The 19,773-nt window shown below is 60.7% G+C and overlaps 1 protein-coding gene across 1 annotated transcript; it reads right to left on the bottom strand.

Moving 5' to 3' along the window:
• Nucleotides 1-1,278: 1,278 nt before the first annotated feature.
• On the bottom strand, nucleotides 1,279-18,680 carry SOCS7 (suppressor of cytokine signaling 7). Its single transcript, XM_086766884.1, has 10 exons — nucleotides 17,827-18,680; nucleotides 13,891-13,955; nucleotides 10,653-10,757; nucleotides 9,731-9,832; nucleotides 8,884-9,014; nucleotides 8,284-8,452; nucleotides 5,186-5,314; nucleotides 2,356-2,491; nucleotides 1,852-2,009; nucleotides 1,279-1,550 (listed from the first exon to the last, which is right to left on the bottom strand). The coding sequence occupies exons 1-9, from the start codon at nucleotides 18,678-18,680 to the stop codon at nucleotides 1,889-1,891; spliced, it is 1,812 nt and encodes a 603-aa protein (XP_086623010.1). The 3' UTR covers nucleotides 1,279-1,550; nucleotides 1,852-1,888.
• Nucleotides 18,681-19,773: the final 1,093 nt, after the last annotated feature.

The raw sequence follows: 19,773 nt of genomic DNA, 5'->3' as shown, positions 1-19,773 counted from the left end.
TCCACACGACTGTGTAGAATTCCAGGACGCAGATCATTCCGCCGTTCCAGAGCGGCTCTGGAGCGACGGCAGCCAGCTCACGGGGCAGCGACCTCGGATCCGGAGAGCTGGGGCGCGTGCAGCATCACGCTTTGAGACCAGGCTGCTGCAGGACGGAGCGTTCCCTTCGCTCGGGACGAGGGCACAGGAACACTCGCTCATCTAAACGCAGGAGGAAAGATGCTTCTCCAGGCTTCTCAGCATGGCTTTGGGCAAACTCTAAACGTCACTGTGAAATGCAAACTCTGCCGCTGCCACAAGGGATGAAACAGCAGAGCGGGATTTGAAGGAGTAAGGGGGGCGGTGGTATTTCAGCTGGTGCCAAGCCCAGAAACACAGCAAGAGCTACCATCTCTGGGCTTTACTGTTTCTGAATGGCTGTGGTTCCATGGATATCCCAGAGAAAGGAGGAAGCAGCAAGCTCGCAGAGATCAGATGCCATCCCAGAAGGAACGCCAGTTGTCTGTTTCTTGGCCCAGGTCAGCCCAAAGACACCTCTTAGCGCCCCAGCGACTCCTGACCAGGATCCTTCACAGCTCCACCACTTCATTCACAGCTTCCGGACACGGCCAGAGAAAGGCCAACAGTGCACGTTCCACGGCTCCCAAAGACCCAGATCCCTACAGCAAGTACCTTTGGTCCATGGACTGCCGCAACAGCTACAGCAACAGCTTCGCCACCTTCCTTCCGCTCAGAGAGGCTCAGCAAAATCTTCCAGTGTTGGGAAGGGAACGGTGCCTCCACAGAGGAGCAGCCCTTGCTTCCCGCGCAGCAGCAACTATTCCCTTTGGCAGAAGGCTCCCAGACATCCAAACGGCTCAAACACTCTTCCTTCCTTGGGCCCAGCTTAAAACCACACAGGACCACCCTGCAAAGCCAGTTGCAAAGCTCGGCTGCCCCAGACTAGGTTCGGTGCTCTTCTCCCCAGTCCTAGAAAGCAGAGGAGCCACAGAGCTGCCCGCTGCTCAGAGCTCCGTGCTCCCCAGGGGTTATTCCATGCAGCTGGATGGGATTCCGGCTCAGTCTGCCTCCAAGCAGCTCTCCGGCTGCATCCCTCCTGCTGAGGGCCAAGCACCATCCTGCCGTAACGTCCAGAGCAGGCGATCTTCCCAGAGAGTCCCCTTCTCTCTCCATCTCTCCCCACCTTGGTTTCCAAGGGAGGATAATAAAATTCAGCTGATCATAAGACAGTATTTCTCATGCTGAAAATAAACCAAAAAAAAAAAAAAGACGACATCAAAAATAAAACTTTCAAAAAACTGTCAATAGTGCCAGGACATTCTTTGTTCCAGGAGCCTGGAGCCGGGCTCAGCTGTCTCCAAGACCCCTCTCCCTCAGCCAGGAGCCGAGGCTCGGTCCCGTTCTGCTGTGCTTCTCAGGAGCCTTGAACCCTCTTCTCTGTACAAAAGAGCTGGAGAGCAGAAGCGGCACCGCAGAAGCAGGCTTCGCTGTCGTGTGCCTCCTTCCCACCACAGCCTGACTCGGGCTACAGGATGGCAACAACCAAATTCCTAGCGGGGAAGAGAGAGGGGAGAGGGATCAAACAGCCTGCCGGCCGCGGCGGGACCTCCCCCACGCTGCAGCCAGCTTGGCACGGGGCGAGCGCAGGCGCACGTGGGCACAAACATGCAGGAGGAGGCAGCAGAAGCCTTGTTCCCTCCCCCAGGGAAAGCTGGGCAACAGAAAGAGACCATGGAGTGAACAGCCATGACTTCTCTGGGAGGGTTTTGTGTTTTCTCTGCAAGCGGAGGGAGCAGAGCGACGTACGTCCGACCCCACGGAACGGGGCGCGGAGCTGCGGCACACACATACCATCAGTGACAGCAACAAGACGGGCGAGGCAGCCTCGCTACGTGGAGGACTCGCTCTCCTGCTTCTGTTTGGAGATGAGCTGAGCCTCCTTCAGTGACAGATACACCTCCTCCTGCGGGTCATAGTAGTAGAACTTGCGGATGTAGGAGATCAGGGGCCTGGGGAAGGAACAGGCAGAGGCTTTAACCCCGAGCCACAACCACATCAACCTCCAAAGGACACCAGAACCTCTCCACAGCCCACTCAGCACAGCCACCTCCAGCAGGGACAGCAGCCCATACCCCAGGGCTGTGGCACCGACAGGCAACACCTCACCCCCGAACCGGTCACCATCCCACACGCACCCCTGCACACCCCAGCACATTGATCCTGCTGTCCCAAGGCTGGAGAAGGCAACCACTCCCTCCCAGAGCCCTTGCTGCAGGGAGACCTTCTCCCTGCCCGCTGTGGCGAGGGTCAGGAGGAAACCAGCGACTCGCCCCCAGCGCAGTCCCCACGGCTTACTTGGGCAGCGGGAGCTCGGGGATGTGGTCTATTCGGACCAGCTGCCTGATCCGGAAGCGGCAAAGGTGCTGAAGGGATTTGACGTTGCTGAACCTGGAGACTGGGTACAGGAGCTGGACAGGCGTTGGAGGGAGACCTTTGGGAAAAAGCAACGTTGGAGACAAGTGTGATATTGGAAAGGAATTGCAACCAACTCAGAAAAGAAAAGCTGGCTCTCGGGAACCGCAGCTCTCTGCAGGGCTGTGTTCCATAGCGCATCTTCCCCGCAGCCCACTGCTTCGGAGTCGCTTGGGGCTGAGGAGCCAAACCTCCCAGGGGTGACACCGCTTTGGCTGCAAAGTACCTCCAGCCTTCCTCACAAGGCAACAGCGGTTCTGATGTCACGGGGTGACTGGAAGAGCAGATTCCAGGACACTGCAAGCTCTTCACCTCCCAGGACCAGCAGGTGAAGCACCACTTTATACCGAGGAGCAAAAGGATGCAGAAGAAAGCCGAAGGAGCAGGCAGGCAGCACGACCAGCACGTAGGCTTTCCTCCGTGTAACCCTTTGGGCAGTCCTAGCGAGGCGTTCAAAAGCTGGGGGACTCAGCCAGCTCAAGCTGCGCCAGAGCTGCTCATTCCTGAGGTCACGAGGCTGAGCACAAAGGCAGGGGCGGTGGCAGCTTCGCTTGAGCCAGCTCCCCACGCAGGGAGCAACCGTGTGGGGCTGAAAGAGCTGCGTCCAGCCTTCCCCCGGCTCCACAACCACCTCCTCCCGCACAGTTAAGAGCGACAATCAAGCCCTCAGAACCGAGGGGCCAGCAGGAGCACCGGGAAGGATCTTCAGGAGCTGGGTTCATTCACAGCGCAAGGTTTTATCTGTCTTTACAGAAGAATCCAAAGCCAGTGACACTCTAACCCCCTCCCGCTGGCTTGTCTCTGAGGGCAACAGAGTGAAAGGAGAAAAGGGAAAGCTCTTCACACTAAGATGGGCTCAGAACTGCTCCAGGCAGCTCAGGAAGCCGTAAGCCAGCTTTTGAGAAAGCAAAGAACAGCAATCAATTGAAGGCTGGATTCTCCCCCCCGCTCATTCTCCTACCAAAAAGGAACCAGCCTCCGGGAGCCCAGCCAGCGACCGCAGGGACGCGGCGCGAGCCCCGCACGCCGTGCTGGCCGCAAGCCCCACTGCCGGGAGCCAGGCGTGAGCTGCAAACAGCCCCCTCCTCCGAGCAGCGCTAACGAGCACGCTGGGGAGATGCGGATCCTAAATATTCTCCCACTGACTCTGTTTTTCCAGGATCGATGCACAGCGGCTCTAAGAGGCGCCCGGCTCCAACGCTGCTCCCAGTCGGAGAGGCGCGGGCCCTGGAGCCAGCAGCGCAGCTGGCTGGCGGCTCAGCGCGGGGACCGGGCAGCGAGGGGCTCCTCAGCAGGCGCGCAGCACTGCTCGGACAGAATATTTTCGTTTTCAACAGTATTTTTCTAGAGCAAGCCCTTTCTAAGGTATTTGCCTGGAGTCCCAAAAGCCCTCAAAGCCCTGTTCTCACAGGGAACAGATCTCAGGGTCAGGAAGGTAAAGCATTTTTAAGCTTAAAGGATTTTCTGAAGGCAGGGTCCACTGCAGGACCAGCTTTACATCCCTCTCCTCCCCAGAGCACGGCCACGTTGTGAATCAGCTCTCCCGTTACTGGCGGCATCTGCAGCAGAGGGCAACACCGCACAGACCCGGGCCGCGGCTGCAGTGCTGCTGGGAACCCTGCAGAGGGAGCATCCCTCGTCCTCCTCAGCCTCTTCCCGACCAGAAACCCTTTGGGTCGCATCCTTCCCGCGCTGCGGCGCACGGCGAGGTCGCTGCCACCGTCAGGGCCTGCAGGCACGGCGGCAACACAATCAGGGAGCAAGTTTATTGTGATTTCACTTGCAGATCTACCGCAGCAACCCTCAAGGCTCTTCTCGCTCCTGCCCCTCTGCTTCGCTGCCACCACCCATCTCACCACAGCAGCGCTCCCATTCCTGCTGTTCTGCTCAAAGCATCACCAGTCACTCACCCTCCAAATTCTGTCCCTCACCGTCGCTCTATTGCAAGTAAGGGGCATGCCTGTTTGGCAGACTCTTCCCTTCCCTACACATTGCATTTTTTTGGCTAGCTTTCAGGAACACCAGGGAAATCAGAAAAAAAAAAATACAGAAGATACTGGTCCAGTTGCCTGCCCAGATTTAGCAAGAGGGAGAGGTGAGCCCATGTATGGAATCAGCCTTTGATGGATGGGAAAACAAGCTCTCCGCGATCCCAACAGCATGCAAACTTGCTTCAACAAAGCTCCCTCCCGCTCGCAAGCGCCTGCCCGGTGATGGGCTCTGGCACCACGGTCCCCTCAGGGACTCTGGATCCACAGCATCTGTCGCTGGAGGCTCCCCTTGGGCTCCCACTTGGGAACGCTCCCACAAGCTCGGCTTAACCGCTCTCCCCTCAAGAGCCCCAGGTGGGTCCCAGCTAAGGGGGAGCTGCGGAAGCGCAAAGCATGGAGCGGTTCACAAGAACAGCAGTACTGGGACTAGGGGAGGGAAGAATGCTGAGTTTTAGTAGCCAAATAATTGCTTGTGGAGGGAGTCTCCAGCTCCATATGTCGTAGTGTGAGACGGTAGGATGTTTCCATGTTTCCATGGAAATACAGGTTTGGGAAGGCTCCTTACTACCAGTAGCAAGTGGTGCAGCTGCTCCTCAGGATGCTTCTGAGAAGCTAGCGGGCAGGGATGCAGAGCAGGGCGCTGGGCGCAGCGGGCTCTCTAGGACAGATCAGCAGCTGGTCACAGGGCAAAGCATCCCCTAGCCTTGGAGCAGGAGACTCACCTGGAACCCTGGACCGCAGGAAGTAGAGAAACTTCCCGTTTTTGGAGTGCATGATTGCTCTCTTTATGAACTCCACCACAGACTGGCAGCGGTCTTCAAACTTGGGATGGCACCACAGGCTGAAGGTCCCTGCCAAGAGAACAGAAAAGGTCTCACGTTACAGGAGCACGGGTGGCAAGAGGAGACATTCAGTCACGAGCCTGATGTTTTCAAAGACCAGGCCAATGCCCCAGGCTGACCGCTTCTGGTAGAGCTGGGGTGAGGCAGGGCACCGAGAGGAAACACCAGTGGTGCCAGCTTGCAAGGATGCTGTTCCTCCAAGAGCTGAGGAAAGATGTGACAACACGATGAGCGTAACCCAAGCGTGGCCACACATCACGCTCGCCTGAACTTGTAAACAGTGTGCAACAGCTGCTGGGTCTAAGAGTTAAACTACCAAAACAAGCTTTAGCAGAGCATTAGCAGATGCCCCTTCTCTGCAGCATCCCATCATCAGTGCACCAGAGCAGCTGGGCCCACACAGAGGTACAAAAAACGAGCGACCCAGGCCCTGAAGTCCTCTTCCGCCCGCCCTACAGCTGCCAAGGATCACTTATTCTGAAGCAGGCACAGCAGCAGCTCCACGTTCTTGCCAGCTGTTTCAAACACCCTAATTCAAATTCCTACTGAGCTAGAACCAGGGACAGGATACACCGACGCAGCCCTCCCTGCGCCGCTACCCGACACGGTGCACGCACTGAGCTCGAGTGGCAAACAGCGAAACCGGAGACGGGCAGCGCAAAGGAAGCCAGCTCTTACCTGCTTACAGATCTCCGAACAGGTTGTGTTTAAGCACCAAGCCAGACCAGTCTCAAGGTCGTTGTGCTGCAACCAGACACCCCGCTCCTCACCCCAAAACGCAGCCATTTATCCCCCCTGTTTGCCCAAACGCTACCTACGCCCTGCTCTGCCCGCCCTGCATCTCCCTTCCTATCAACAGATTTGTCAGTGCTCCAGCAAGAGCCAACGCAGAGCACAGCTCCACCCGGAAAATGGGAAAAGAAGGGCTCAGTTTAGGACGGAGCCCATCGGGAGCCAGACCTGCGGGAAGAGGGCAGATCCCAGTGGGAAGCACGCGACACCACCGCACAAGCACTGTAACCCTGAGCCAAAAAGGCAGTGGAGAGGCTTTGGAAATGTCCCGCATCCGTGTAAAGAACCTGTGCTAAGGAGAAGGGGCAGCCAAACCCAAGGTACCCAATACGTCCTTCAGCCCAAGAGGAGGAGCAGCAGCTCCCCCAGCAGCATCGCAGGCTCCACAGCACCAACCTGTTACAGAAAATCCAGAGGCACATCCAGCACTCACGGCTTTCCACAGGGTGGACGGCAACCAGCAACACAGGGGCTGTACACGGCCCACAGAAATGGAAAAGACGCCTCCTCTCCCCCCAGCTAGGGCTGGTAGGCTTTCCTGGGAAGAGATACCTCTCACCACTGCCACGGACCAGGCTGGGAGCAACGATTTGGGTTAGCACCTGCCAGATACTCTGGTTCAGCAAGCACAAAAGCGAGTGATAATTCTCAGAATCTCAGATCTGAACGAGCCCTTACAAGTGGCCAGCAGACGCAAAGGACAAAGCACAAACACCAGCTCGCCTAAAAAAGGCAAAGGAATTCCTCTCATCTACCCAAAACCTGAAGGTCAAGCTTTTATCTCTCTACCGTTCCTTCAGCCTCACTATTTGTCATCTCCGTTGGTTTATCAAAGTGCTGGGCTCTGCAGTTTTCCAGGCTGCCGCAGCGCACCCAGCATGAAGCAGCCAGGTCTGGGGGGAGCACGGGGCTGCCCAAAGCTCTGCACCCAAAAACGAAGCCCCTGGTGCGGTGCCACGGCCAGGAGCGCTGCGCCAGGGAAGGCGGCAGCACCAACTCCATCCGTGCAGCACGGGCAGCCTGAGAAAGGGAGGGACAGCTGGCTGAGGCAGCTCAGAATCGGAATCCAGACCAGCAGCCAGAGAAGTTTGCTGCAAAGCTCAACAATGGGAAAGTATCCACCGTGCAGGCAGTCTCACATCACAGCTTCTCACCATTTCTGTATGGCCAAGGTGATGAAAATCCTCCCTTCTTACGCCAGGGACAGGGGAACTGCCTCCAGACAGGGCAGAACGAATGCAGGGGCACCTTTCCATCAGAGGAAACCCCAGCCACGTTTCTCAGCTCTGCATCTGCAATGTGAGCAGGGGTGGAAGGCGACAACAGCAGCATCCCTGGGGCAAGGGCAAAAAGGCAAAACAGAGGAGCTTTGCTCTGAAAGGCAGCAAACCAGCATTTCCTGCAGCAGGTTGGCTGGGGAGCCTCTGACCCCGTCATTTCAGGCACATTTAATGACAAGGCTCTACAGGCAGCTGTCATTAACGCCTGCCCACCGGTCACAGGGCAGCTTCCCCTCCCCGTGCACTGAGCCTCCTGGGCTGCCTGCACGAGGGTTCAAACAGAAAACCGCAGGTGAAGATGAGCAGACAAAGCAGGCGGGTGAGGCCAGAAACCGCCCGCGCAGGAGGGGTAGCACAGCAGGAAGAAAGGGCACGAGCAGCGTGTCAAGAGTTCTCAGAATGAAAACCCACCGCAGCAGAGCTAAAGCCTCAGCCCGGGACCGAGAGCAGTGGGTACCACTGCCAGGCATCCCGCAGGGAGAACAAAGCAAGGTGACAAGCCACGACATCAAGAGATCACTTCTCACCTCCCAGGGAAGGGAGCTCCATTTTGGGGAGCACTGACAGCTAGGAATGACGGCTCATGCTGTCCGTCACATCTCAGCAACGCGCGATCCCAAACACCTTGCTGTGGCAGTGCTGGAGTCCTGAGGACAGGCACAGGGAACTCCTGTACTCCCAAGTTTTTCAGAGTTATAAGGAGAGCTGCTGCTTGAGGCACAAGAAGCAAAGGTTCTAAGGCTCCTTGTAGAACCTCAACGTAAGGGCAAGGACACGTTGCTGCTGCTCCCCCTCTCCTGCCAGCTCCCTGCCCAGCACACTGCTTTGGGACCCTGCGACCAGACTGGGCCCCAGCCACAGCCCTCCGCTGTCACCAGCGTCCCCGGACCCGCCCGTGGCTCTTACCTCTGTAGTGCTCCATCCTGGTGTGATGGGTGATGCCCTGCGACCGAAAGCTGAGGCTCAGGATGTAACGGGGGTCAGAACTGTCTCGAACCAGAAAGGACCCGTCCGGCTTCCCCTTCAGCTTCATCTCTGCGTCCTCCCAGTTCATCGGTCCCCAGTACCAGCCACACTAGGAAAAGAGACAGCCAGAACATCAGCAGATCCGAGCAAGAAAGATTTTTATCAGCAACCAAACACAACACAGTTTGCTCTTGCTAATTCCCTTTAAATGCCTAAACGGGAGCGCCTGGCTGCGTCCACCCGGGAGCACGGACAGCTGGGACCCGCTGCTCCTGGACGAGAGCACACCAACATCCCTCCCCAGCCAGAGGCGGTAAAAGGACAGATGAGACTGTGACGCCCTTTTCCATGCACAACAAAATGGTTTTTTAGACTCAAAGACCTCCCTGGGAGAAAAGTAGGAGGGTTTTTATCAGTCCTATCCTCATCTTATGCTCCCAGCTCTGTAAAGGGATGATCAGTCCCCAAAACCAGAGCCCAGACGGGCAGTCCTTTCCTTCCAGCTGCCGTCACACACCAACCCCCTCACGTTACCCTCACCTTCTCCAGCTCTCGCAAGCTGGCGGCGAAGCTGCTGGAGTCCGGGCGGTAAAGCGGGCACTGCAGGTGCGGGGCGGGCTGGCCGGGCATCGCCTCTGTGGGCCTCAGCGGGACAATCCGTGGGAAGGCGTCTGCAGAGGGAGAGACAGCCCGGGCCGCGGTCACCGGTGGGGAGCTCACCCCGAGGACGAGCCACCCCATCCCCCTCGCACGGCTCCGGAGCTCAGGGCAGAGGGGGCAGAGCTGCAGCGTGGAGAAGGAAGCTGTGCTGGCCGACGGAAGGACACCATCCTTGGGAACGACACAGCAGGAGTCACTGCCTGGCTCGCCCAGGGCGACCAACTCGGTGCCCTCACCTGCTTTTTCCTCGCGCTAGCTCAGAGGGGAGGCAAGGGAATCGCCAGGCACGGAATGGAAGGAACGCACATCCCGAAAGAAGGGCTGTTAAACCCTCTGGGTCCTGAAGGAACCCTGAGGCAAAAGGGCAAATGCACAGGAAACATCCTGGTGTGCTGCTCGGTTGGGCTGCACACCAGGCTGGCTGTGCTTCTGCTGAGCCCACGAGAAACCAGAGAAAAGGGGAGATGCTGAACTGAGGATAAAGCTGGCGCGATCATGAGCTTCAGCAAAACTGCCGTGGGCAAGGAGAGCCATGCCGCACAAACCAGAGCCCTGACACCGCAATACCCGGCCTCTCGGCGCAGGACTGCGTGTCCCTGAGCGGGCAACACAGACAGCACTGTCGCTGTGAAAGCCCAAAGCGCGGCCTCAAAGTTCACCAAGAAAACCCCCAAAGTGCAGACCCCTGAAGGGAAAGCCAGAGCCCGGCTGCTGAAGCTGAGCTGACCTGGGGCGTGGGGCGGAGGAGGCGGAGGCAGAGGGAAAGACTGCAGGGAGGAGCCCATGGGACCCACTAGCACAGACGTAGGCAGTGTCCCACTGATATCATCTAGGAGAGAACAGAGGCAAGAGAATTCAGAAAACAGGAAAGCGAGCGAGCTCTGCGCCGGTGGGTGCCTGGCAGCACGGCCCGAGCAAAGCGGTGCGCAGCACTGCCCGGAGAAGTGCAGACGAAGCTCCCCACCAGCAGCTCACCATCCTTCCCTCCCTTCCGAGCGTGGGTGGCTGCTGCCGCTTCACACTGGAGCCTCGCACGCACACACGTGCGTTCACACGCATGCTCACATGCGCTCCCAGAGCGGAGTCCCTTCTCAGCCCAGCCAGCTCCTCGCACGCAGCTTGCGGCACAGGAGACTGCGCAGACCTGGCACAGGGAACACGCAGTTTGAGGTGCCGCTCGCTGAGGCTGACTTTACCCATCCTAAGCCGCTCCTGCCCAGAGGAATCTCCTCCAGAGGAGGCTGGAGAGCAGCCAGGCCAGGCTCCTGCTGCAGCAGCCTCCCAGGGAGCCTCCACTCCCACCGACCAGAGAGCACAGGAAGGAATCGGCCTCGCTGGGCGATGGGTAGGAAGCAGGGAAAGTTTCCAAAAGCAACAGAAATGCCACAAAACCATCAAGTTACCTCCCACCTCACACTGCTCCACCACCACCCTCCCCTCCTGGCTGATCTAAGAGAACACCGAAGCTTTCAGCGAACAGCAAAGAAATCCTTGGGTAGGGAAGGGTGAGCAGGCACGTCGGGGGGTCAGGCAGAGAGCCCGCTGCTGGGGACCCTGAAGACGCTCCTCCGTCACCCCTGCCAGAGCAGACGGGCAGCTCCCATGTTCCCGCAGGGACGCACGGCAGAGGATGCTCTCCGGGATGGTACCTAGCAGGCTGAGGCTCCTTCGCGGCGGAGGCGGCGGAGTCGGAGGGTGAGGAGAAGTCAGTCCTCGCTGAGAGATGTCCACGTCCACTAGCGACACTGTTTCACCTGAAGGGTGGGGAAGCGAGACGGTTAGCACAGCACCTTCTCTGGGCACGGGGAGGCAGGGGGAGAGGGGAACGCGCAGGAACCGCCGCTGGCTTGGCAGACGATCTCATTAGCTGGTTTCAAACCGAGTTTCCCTGTTGTACCGCTTTGGAGATGTGGATCAGCTCTGCTCCCGCAGCCCAAAGGTCAGGAGAAGGGAACGGCACCGGCATGCGTGCCCGAACCCCGCCTGCGGCCAGCACCAGGAGGACGCGGTGAGGCAGGCACTGCGAGGCCTTTCCAGCACCCAATTCACCTACGGAGCGGAGCCCATCAACGGTGCGCGGCGCTGGCACTTCGTACAACACCTGGGAAATGGTTTCACCAGTCTGCGTGGCACCCGCCGGCACAGGACTCCGATAACGCTCCTGTTAGCACCAGTCTGAGCTCGCCTACAAACGCCTTGGACGATCCAGCAGAAACACCTTCCACCTCAAGGGCCGTCAGGGAACCAGCTCTTAAAAGCCTGTCCAGCTCCCTCTTACTGATTTTACAGTAAATAACCAGAATTCACTGAAACCTAAAGGCTTCGGATGCAGGAAACTGCTTGAGGAAAACAATGACACAAACTAAGATGTCTAGCTTAAAACCAGAAACGCTTAAAGTTAGACTAACATGAGAGGAAAGAAACGAAGCCATCATGTCGAGGTCAGAGCATCAGCCTCAGTACAAGATTGATACAGAGGGAAAACGAAATCACCTAGATCTCAAGGAGACTAAGTGGTGCTACCACAGCCAAGGCGTTGAAAAAACCAAACAAACATCAGTCTAACCAGGCTTTGAACCACCAACACTGAAACCAAACCATCCCAAACCAGGGTCTCAAGGACAACGAGATCCAGCTGCCTCTGATTCCAGTTCCTGTGGGCAGGGAACTCCTCCCCTGCTCCAGATCCTGAAGGCAGCACGGCCCACCTCTGGGTAAGAGCCTGAGAACACCACCGTTCCCCGGGACAGCAGCGACCCAGCCGCCTCCTGCTTCTCCGAGCCCTGTCCGCTAACAAGGGATGTGAAGAGGAGTGGGTAGGGTTGGTTATTACCCACGGCACCTTCTCCCTGGGGGACTCATGGGTGTGAGGGCGCAGCAGGCAAACAGCCACCCTTCCATTTCCACACCCCAAAAACCAACTGGCCAGGCTGCATTCATCTCGCACAAACAAAAACAAGACAGCGAGGCACAGAGGGGTTGCAGTAACCCAGCTTCCCAATCCCTCCCAGCGCAGCAGGAGCTGCGACGCCGGCTGCGGTGGACTCACGGAGCCAGCGCTGCCGTGGAGAGGACAGCCTTCCCAAAGACCTCGCTCCCCCATGCGCTAACCTGAAAGCAAACCACCGAACCCACGCAAGCTGGGCCAGGCACCGGGATTCCACCCCACTCCAGTGGTCCCAGCCTCAGCAAGTCCCCTACACAGCAGCCGTGAAAGAAATGGAGACCCCAGCAGTGCAGGACTGAAGTCAACAACAAACCAAAGCAACTAAAATCCAGCTGTCCATCGTGGGGACCTTTCCAGGGCGCTCTGCAAAGGAAAACTCCTACGAGGGCACGGCCACCGCTTCACCGACGGGCAGAAACTGACACAAGCAATTTTAAAAGTAGCTGTAGGATCAACTAACAATTAATCACAGCAACCTCCCAGATTTAAAGAAAAACTGACTACAAAAGGCTGAACTACGACACTTGTTAACTACAGGTTCTCTTCTGCAGCTTCTCCTGGGGAGAAGCAGCTCTGCACACACATCCACGCACCCCCAGCGCACAGAATTACTGATTTTACCCTCGCAACTTCCCCCAGCAACAGCTGACACAGCAGCAGCTTTTGCTTTCGCCAGCCTCCATTTGCCAGACAGACGCACATGACACTCGGAGGAAGTCGGTCACATCGCGCGAGGAGCACGTCCTCCGTGCGCTGCCCCGCTGTCAGGACATCGGCCGAAGGGACGTGGGGATGGAGAAGAGGACAAGCACCACCACAGCCGAGGCACCCCCGAGCGACTGCACTTCTGAATGAGCCACAAGACACGGCAGGAGCGGAGCAGAAGCCTCCAGTTACTGATTTCAGGCACGCCAAACGTTCTCTGCCTTGAAGGTCACTTCTCTGAAATGCAAACCAGTTCTCAGGAAGGCTTCACCACTGCTCTCCAACGAGGGCCTCGCTCTACTCAGGAACACAAACCACGCGCTGGCTCCTGCCGCGAGCTCTCCGGCCGCTCTCTGCAATCAAACACCGATGCCAGCAGCAAGCGGAGGCTTTCGGCTCCACCAACCGGCTTTTCCCAAGGCAGCTGTCTCTAGACAATCCCATTCCGATTCCTCTGCCCTGCAATAACACCCTCAACAGGAATTTATTTGGCATCTGACTGTGACAAGCCACGTAAAGCCCCACACAGCTGATAAACACCCACTCGTGACCGCAAGCCTTGAGGCGGGATTCTCCCAGGGAAGCCCCAAGCTCTGTGGCCAGGGCTGTTTTGACTGAGCCCGCACCACAAGATGCACATGACCATGACTCAGAGCCTTCCAGCACGACAGCTTTCAGCCTCCAGCGGAGCAGGACTTCCCCCTCGCACCATTTACAAACCGGCCAACTTCCCCCCAGCCCGCAGAAAAGGGAAGATCAGAAAGCAGCAGGACCCGGGCAGGGGGGAGCAGCACGCAGAAGGCGGCAGCGCTCCGCAAAAGGGTTTCGGTTCCCACAGCGGAGCCGCCGACGTTGGCGTGCGGTCCAGGCGTGAAGCGGGGCTTGGTCTTCGCCCCTCTCCAACCGCGGGAGGGGAGCGCCAAACTGCGCTTGCTCCTTACGGGATTTTCCAAAGTGCTGGGATGCAAACAGCCCTGCGCAGAGGAAGGACCTCTGCCTCCCAGAGCGCAACTGAAAATGGCATTTCAGCAGGAGGAATTGCAAAATGCTGATATGCAACAGCCACATTCTGCACAGCGCCTCTCGTCCAGGGTTTGGGGCCAAGCAGGACAGAGGGACGCACCGCAGAGACCCCGCTTTGCACGTGGAGGCAGCGTTCGCCGGCCGTCGTCAAGCACACGCTGCTCCCTTCACAGCACAACGCAACGTCGTCTGCACGTCCCTCAGATCCTCACCTGTGAAGAGGGGGCTGAACGTCACTGGGGAAAAGGCACTTTGAGTTCTCATCAGTCTGTGTTTCCTATTGGAAATGAGAAAAAAAAAAATCGTTAGTAGAGACGGGGAGATGCCCAGCATCCCCACAGAAGAAAACGCGGTCTGACCTCCTCAAGCCGGGAGAGCCCCCACCATTCCCTACAGAATTCCCCACAGAAGCTGGAGGCAGCTCAGCATTGCGTGTTTATTCAAATCCCGGAGCAGCGCTTTGGCTTAAGTAGGGCAGTCAACCAGTAAAGCTAGGTCTCCGTCCCGCCACCGAGCAAATCCCTACCTAGGTCATTAATAAAGTCTTTGGAAAGAAAAACCCCAAGCCCGTGTGGGAACCAGAGCCAAGCGGCTGTTTCACAACTGACCTCACGCGATCCCCGCAGACCAGGCATTGCCAAACACCTTCCACAAACAGGTTGGGCCCCTGTGCAATTAGGGGGTGTGCCTGGAGCGCACCGAATGCCCTCGCGCTGCCGTGGAGGACACCAGCTCCCAAAGGGCTTCCGAACGCAGGTGGAGGGCAGGGAGTTAAACCAGAGCCGTGGAGATGGACGGGAACGGCTGGAACCACACCTCTGCTGAGGGGCCAGGAGCACCAGCAACTCCCGTGAAGGTTTCTTTCCAAATCAGTCGTTTCATAACAGTGCTGTAGCCAGCCCCGTGCTCTCCCCACACAAAACCTTCCAGCACCTTCCCTGCTGCAGGCCTAAAGCACGTTACACGCATCTAGCCGGAGAAAACGCTGGTAAACTGAGGCATGGGGGACAGCACCCCCAGGACTTGATTTCGTGGCTGAGGTGAGAAGAGAAACACGTCCCCAGTGCCAGAAACTCCCTCCCACCTGAGGGGAGAGCACAAGAATAGGCTCATTTGCCCACCAGTTCTGCAATAGCCCGGCCGGCACTTCCCACGGCGCCGCCTTCACTCATCCCAAAGCGCCGTCCCGGTGAGGCTGAGGCGAGTCGTACCCGGCCACCCCGGCTGGCTGGGGGCTACTTTCCACAGGCAATAACACAGAGACGCGTTAAAACCCAGGGCCAGCTCACCTGCCGGAGCTGGGGCCCAGCCTGCGAGCGAGCCGCGGCCACAGCTCAGGTGTGCCGGCGCCCATCCACCTGCAGCACCCCGTCCCCCTTCCTCCCAATTACCTCTGCAGCGCAAACTGCTTCCAAAACCCAGCAGTTTCACTGACGCAACCTTTAAACACCAGCGCTGGGGCCGAAGGCGAGAAGCCACACGTTGGTATTTCCACATTCGGTTTCTCAGCCTCTGTGCAGCTCGGCAGAGCCCAGCTATTGATTTTAGATAATGGGCTGGTTTCCTTCCGAACCGCTGCTGCGGGCGGGCGGCAGAGCTGCCTCACGCTGCCGCCAGCATGATGGGAAGCTTGGGCAGCAGCTCCAAATACCAGGAATTCTGCTTCTGGCGGATGTTTAAAAAAAAGAGCCGGATGAGATAACCCCCACCGCAGACCGAGGGAGCACCCTTCACTGCCAGCCCGCAGAGAGACCTGCGAGTCAGGAACCGGCGCTCAGCAGCAAGCGGGGGCACAAATTAACCCAAAAGCCGCTCGGAGCCCCCCTCGTCAGCCACGAGCGATGCCTTCAGCCCAGCTCTGCTGGGCTGCGATGCCTTTTGGTGAACGCCAGATCCGTCCTGCAACAACGGGGGCCGCAGGCTGGGAGGCAGCCGCCTCCAGCTCTGAGCAGGACCAAGGGAAGCGTTATTCTCCTCCCAGTCAGCCGAGGAAGACCGGTGCAGAGAAGCACACAGCGTTCCCCAGCTTGGTACTAAGTCCAGCGTAGACCACGGCAGAAAATCGAGTCACTGCTCTAATCTCTGAACTGAGGGACCAGGGCAACCAGGAGAGGAGAGGAAAAGGAAAGCAGCACCTGCTGAGGGCAAACGTTCACTGCCCAGCAAGCCCAGCTTAGCTAAACCACGCCTAACCTGCTCCTGAGAGTACGGGCACCACACCAGCCAGACCCACTCGTCCCTGCCGACGAGAGCGGCGCCAGCAAGGACCGTCCCATCGCACGAGCACCAAGCACACCCTGTATCCCGTACGCGCCCTGTATCCCAGCAGCACAGGAGCTGTGCTCCGCAGGAGCAAACACCATCCTTCGAACAACCCAGCTCTCGCCAACACGAGGGCCCTCCCGGAACTGGAAGCGGCAAAGTTGTCCCCGAGCCGCCAAAGTTGCTGCATCAGTCACCTTTAAAGTGCCTCCTAATTAGCACGGCGGAGTTGCACGATGCTGGAGCACGAGAAGTGACCATTAAGCTCCCCGACCAGAGCGAAGACGTGGGCAGCGATGCAGTGCTGCTCTGCTCCCAACCTGCTACGACACAGCCGCCAGCTCTCCGCCGCCTAATTCCGGCGCTGGGAAATCCCGAGGGCTCCTCGCTCTCGCCAAGCGCGAGGATCGAATAAACCACAAGCCCATCAGCCAAACATTTCTGTCATTATGGGCAGCTCGCTACCATTTGAGGCCCGTTTAGTCATCTGTGGGTAATGAAGCCACTGCAGAAAACGGCTTCGCCGCTCCACACGCAAAAGCGGAGCTCCTCGTGGGCACGCCGGCCCCGGGGAGGACAAACACCCTGACCAGCTGCCGTCCCCTGCTTCAAAGCCGGGGTAATTTTGGCCTCCGCTACAGCCTGGCTGCCTTTCGGGCTCCCAAAGCACCCAGCCACCATGAGCCAGCGCTGCGGGTCGCGCCCGACCCAAGGCCAGCATCTTCAGAGCGAGCCTGGAGAAAGTTTCCACTCGCCCACCGAGAGGTATTCAGCCGGGAGAGGAGGCAGTTGCCCCCGGAGCCTTACCGAGGCTAACAACCCCGCGGGGAAAGGGCTGTGCTGCAGTACTCCGAGCTCACCCCATCGTTCAAAGCTGCTCCTGGGCTGACTGCACAGACCGCAACCTCAGGCAGGATCTCCCTGCCTCCTCCACAAGGAATTTCAGTTCTGCTGCTGGAAATGCCTCAGAAAATGGTTTCTGGAGCACAGGAGCTCATCCCGACCAGGCCCAGGGCAGCAGATAACGCCAGCCCTTCACCCGGCTGGCACCAAGCAGTCTCCTGCTGAAACACGAGACTGGAGCAGGGCAAGCAGCCGAGCAGCGCCGGGGCCGACGGAGCAGGGCTGAGGAACACGGGGGGCACGGGATCCAACACCAATGGGTCCCAGGATTTGTCCCTCCAACCTAACGCACGACCCCAGCCAACAACCCTAGCTCCAGCTACGGAACAGCGGGAGAGCAGAGCCCCCACGGCAGCACCCACCACCACCGAGCCCGGAGCGCGACGGCGACGCTCGCGAGCCTCAGGAAACCCTTCTGTAAGGGGTGGGAGGGCGAGAGGAAACCCCAGCCCCTCGGGTCTCAGCGCGGTGTCATGGAGGCCGCTCCCAGGGCACGCCACTTCCTCGTTCGGAGGCTGCGGCCTCCACGGCATCTTTGGGCTCCAGAGGCTCCTCTGAGCCAACCGCCACCTCACCGGTGCCGCTCCCGGAGGTCTTCCCGCCATCTCCTTCGCGGATGCGGGGCCTGGAGCAGCGCCTTCCTCCTCCGCCTGCCCCTCCTGGGCTCGCCGCGCGAGTGACGAGGCCTCGGTAGCCGCTCGGACAAGGTCCGAGCCCAGCCCGAAGCCAACGGACAGCCACGGTGCCCGTCTGCGGGATGCCGCCAGGGCCTCGGGGTCATCCTCCACCTCCAGCTGAGCACCGCGGCCCCAGCACCCCACCCGCCCCGCACCGTGGGGCCACGCCGTCGCACGCCCGGTTTTCACGCTGCGCCCGGCACCGAGGCCGAGGCCTCCTGGTTGCCACCGAAGCAGGCGGCTGCTCCCCAAATCCCCCTCACCGGGCACCCCCAAGCCGGAGGGCAGCCCCCACACCCCCCGTACCTGCCCGCCTCCTGCTCCCGGCCGCGCGCCCCGCAGACGTCGGTCAGGCTACCGGCCGAGGCGGGCAGCACCCCGGCGCGCCGGGCCTCGGTGGCGGTGGCAGCGGCGGCGTCTCCGGTAACCGAGCCGCCGCTGCAGCTCTTGGTGCGGAAAAGGCGACTGAGGCGAATCTTCAGCGAGCCCTTCCTGCCACCGGGACCGGCTGCCCCGGGGGCGGCGGGCGGTGGAGCGGGGCCGGTAGCGGTGCTTCCTCTCCCGCAGGCTCGGGGGGTTCCGCGGCCGGGTGAAGCTGGTTCCTCCTCGGAGCAGCTGCCGGTCTCGTCGGGCTCCAGCGCTTCCAGCACCAACAAGGCGTCGCTGGTCTCCTCGGCGGCGGAACCGGCGGGCGGCGGCGGGCCCAGGCAGGGGCAAGGGCAGCCCCCCGGCCCCTTCGCTCCCAGCCCGGGAGGCCGCAGCCCCAGCGCCGCCAGCTGCAGCTCCAGCCCGGCGGGCGGCGCGGCCTTGGGCTCCAGGGCACAGCGGTGCCGCGGGCACAGCAGCTCCCCGCCGCCGCCCGCCGCCGCCGGGCCGCCCTCCTCACCGGGCCGGCCCTCCGCCGCGTTGCGGAACACCATCAGCTGCGGCGGCGGCCGCGGGGCCCGCAGCGCCCCACCGCCCGGCAACGCCGCGGCCGGTAACCGCCCGCCGCCTGGGCCCGGCGGCCCCGCGCCCGCCGCACCGGTAACGGGGCCGCCCGCCGCCGCGCCCGCCTCCGGCCCGGCCCCATAGCCCAGCAGCCGGCTGAGCACCCGGTAGGAAGCCGCGGCGGCCGCCGCCGCCGCCGCCTCCCCGTCCCGCAGCTCGGCGCGCTGCATGGCTACGGCCGCCGCATGGCCCCCCCGGGACCGGGCCGGGCCGCACCGGGCCGCCGCCGCCGCTCCCCCCGCCCTCCGCGGCGACGGCCACACCCCCACACTTCCGCCACACGCCACGCCCCCTCGGGGACTGGCCACGCCTCCGCGCCGACTGCGGCCACGCCCCCTCGTAGGCCACGCCCCTTCCCCACCCCGCGCGTGCAGCCCCGCTCCCCGCCCCGCACCCACGGGCGGCACCGGCGGCGCGGAGGGGAAACGGCCGGGGAGCCGGGAGACGCAGCCCCTGGCCGCGACCCGAGGGGACCCCCCCGCCCCCCGACCCTCGGGGCAGCGCGGGGCGGCCGGGGAAACCGAAGGACGGGCAACCGGCACCTCCGTCCTGTGAACCCGGCACGGCTCGGCACGGCTCGGCACGGCTCTTGCAGGCAGCACGCCCCACGGGAGGAGAGGGGCTGGGGTCCGGCCGTCCCCACGCCTGCCGGGAGGCCGGTGAGGAGCGCGGTCACCAGGCAGCGCAGGAGCAGCCGCCCGTGCCTCAGTTTCCCCTCCGCAACCACAGCGGTGCTGCGTGGGACCCGGGACACCGCCTCCCAGCTTCGGGGGGGGGTGGGGTGGGGTGGGCGTCAGGCCCTGCTGTAGGGGCTGTGCTCGTGCCCACCCCCATACTGCCCTCGTCACTCTCAGCCCCACAGGGACACCCCGCGTCTGTGCCACCCCCTCCCCCATTTCCATCCCGTGCCCGGGGGGGGCCGGGCACTGCGGGACTGAAGCCCGGGACCATATGGGGAAGCAGCGGGCGACTGAGGGGGCCGCGAGGAGGGGGATGCCGGGAGGACAATTCCCGGCCCTGTTGCCATGGCTTCCCATCAGGATGCGCTTGCATCACGGGCAGCTCGAGGGGTGCGGGGGTCCCCACGGGGCCTGGGCGAGGGGCTCCCCGGCAGCGCGGCCTGCCCAAGCAGGAGCGCGGAGGCGAGCGGGTCAGGGGGGGGCTCTGGGCGGGCAGCGCCAGCAGATGAACACGTTTTGGAGCCGGTGACGTCTGCTCCGGCATCGCCGAGGGAGGAAAACAGGCGGCAGAGCGCGAATCCGG

Source organism: Chlamydotis macqueenii, chromosome 25, assembly GCF_036417535.1.
Source record: "Chlamydotis macqueenii isolate bChlMac1 chromosome 25, bChlMac1.mat, whole genome shotgun sequence".
NCBI lineage: Eukaryota > Metazoa > Chordata > Aves > Otidiformes > Otididae > Chlamydotis > Chlamydotis macqueenii.
Note: the sequence above shows the minus strand (reverse complement) of the source record. Positions and strands in the feature narration are given on the sequence as shown.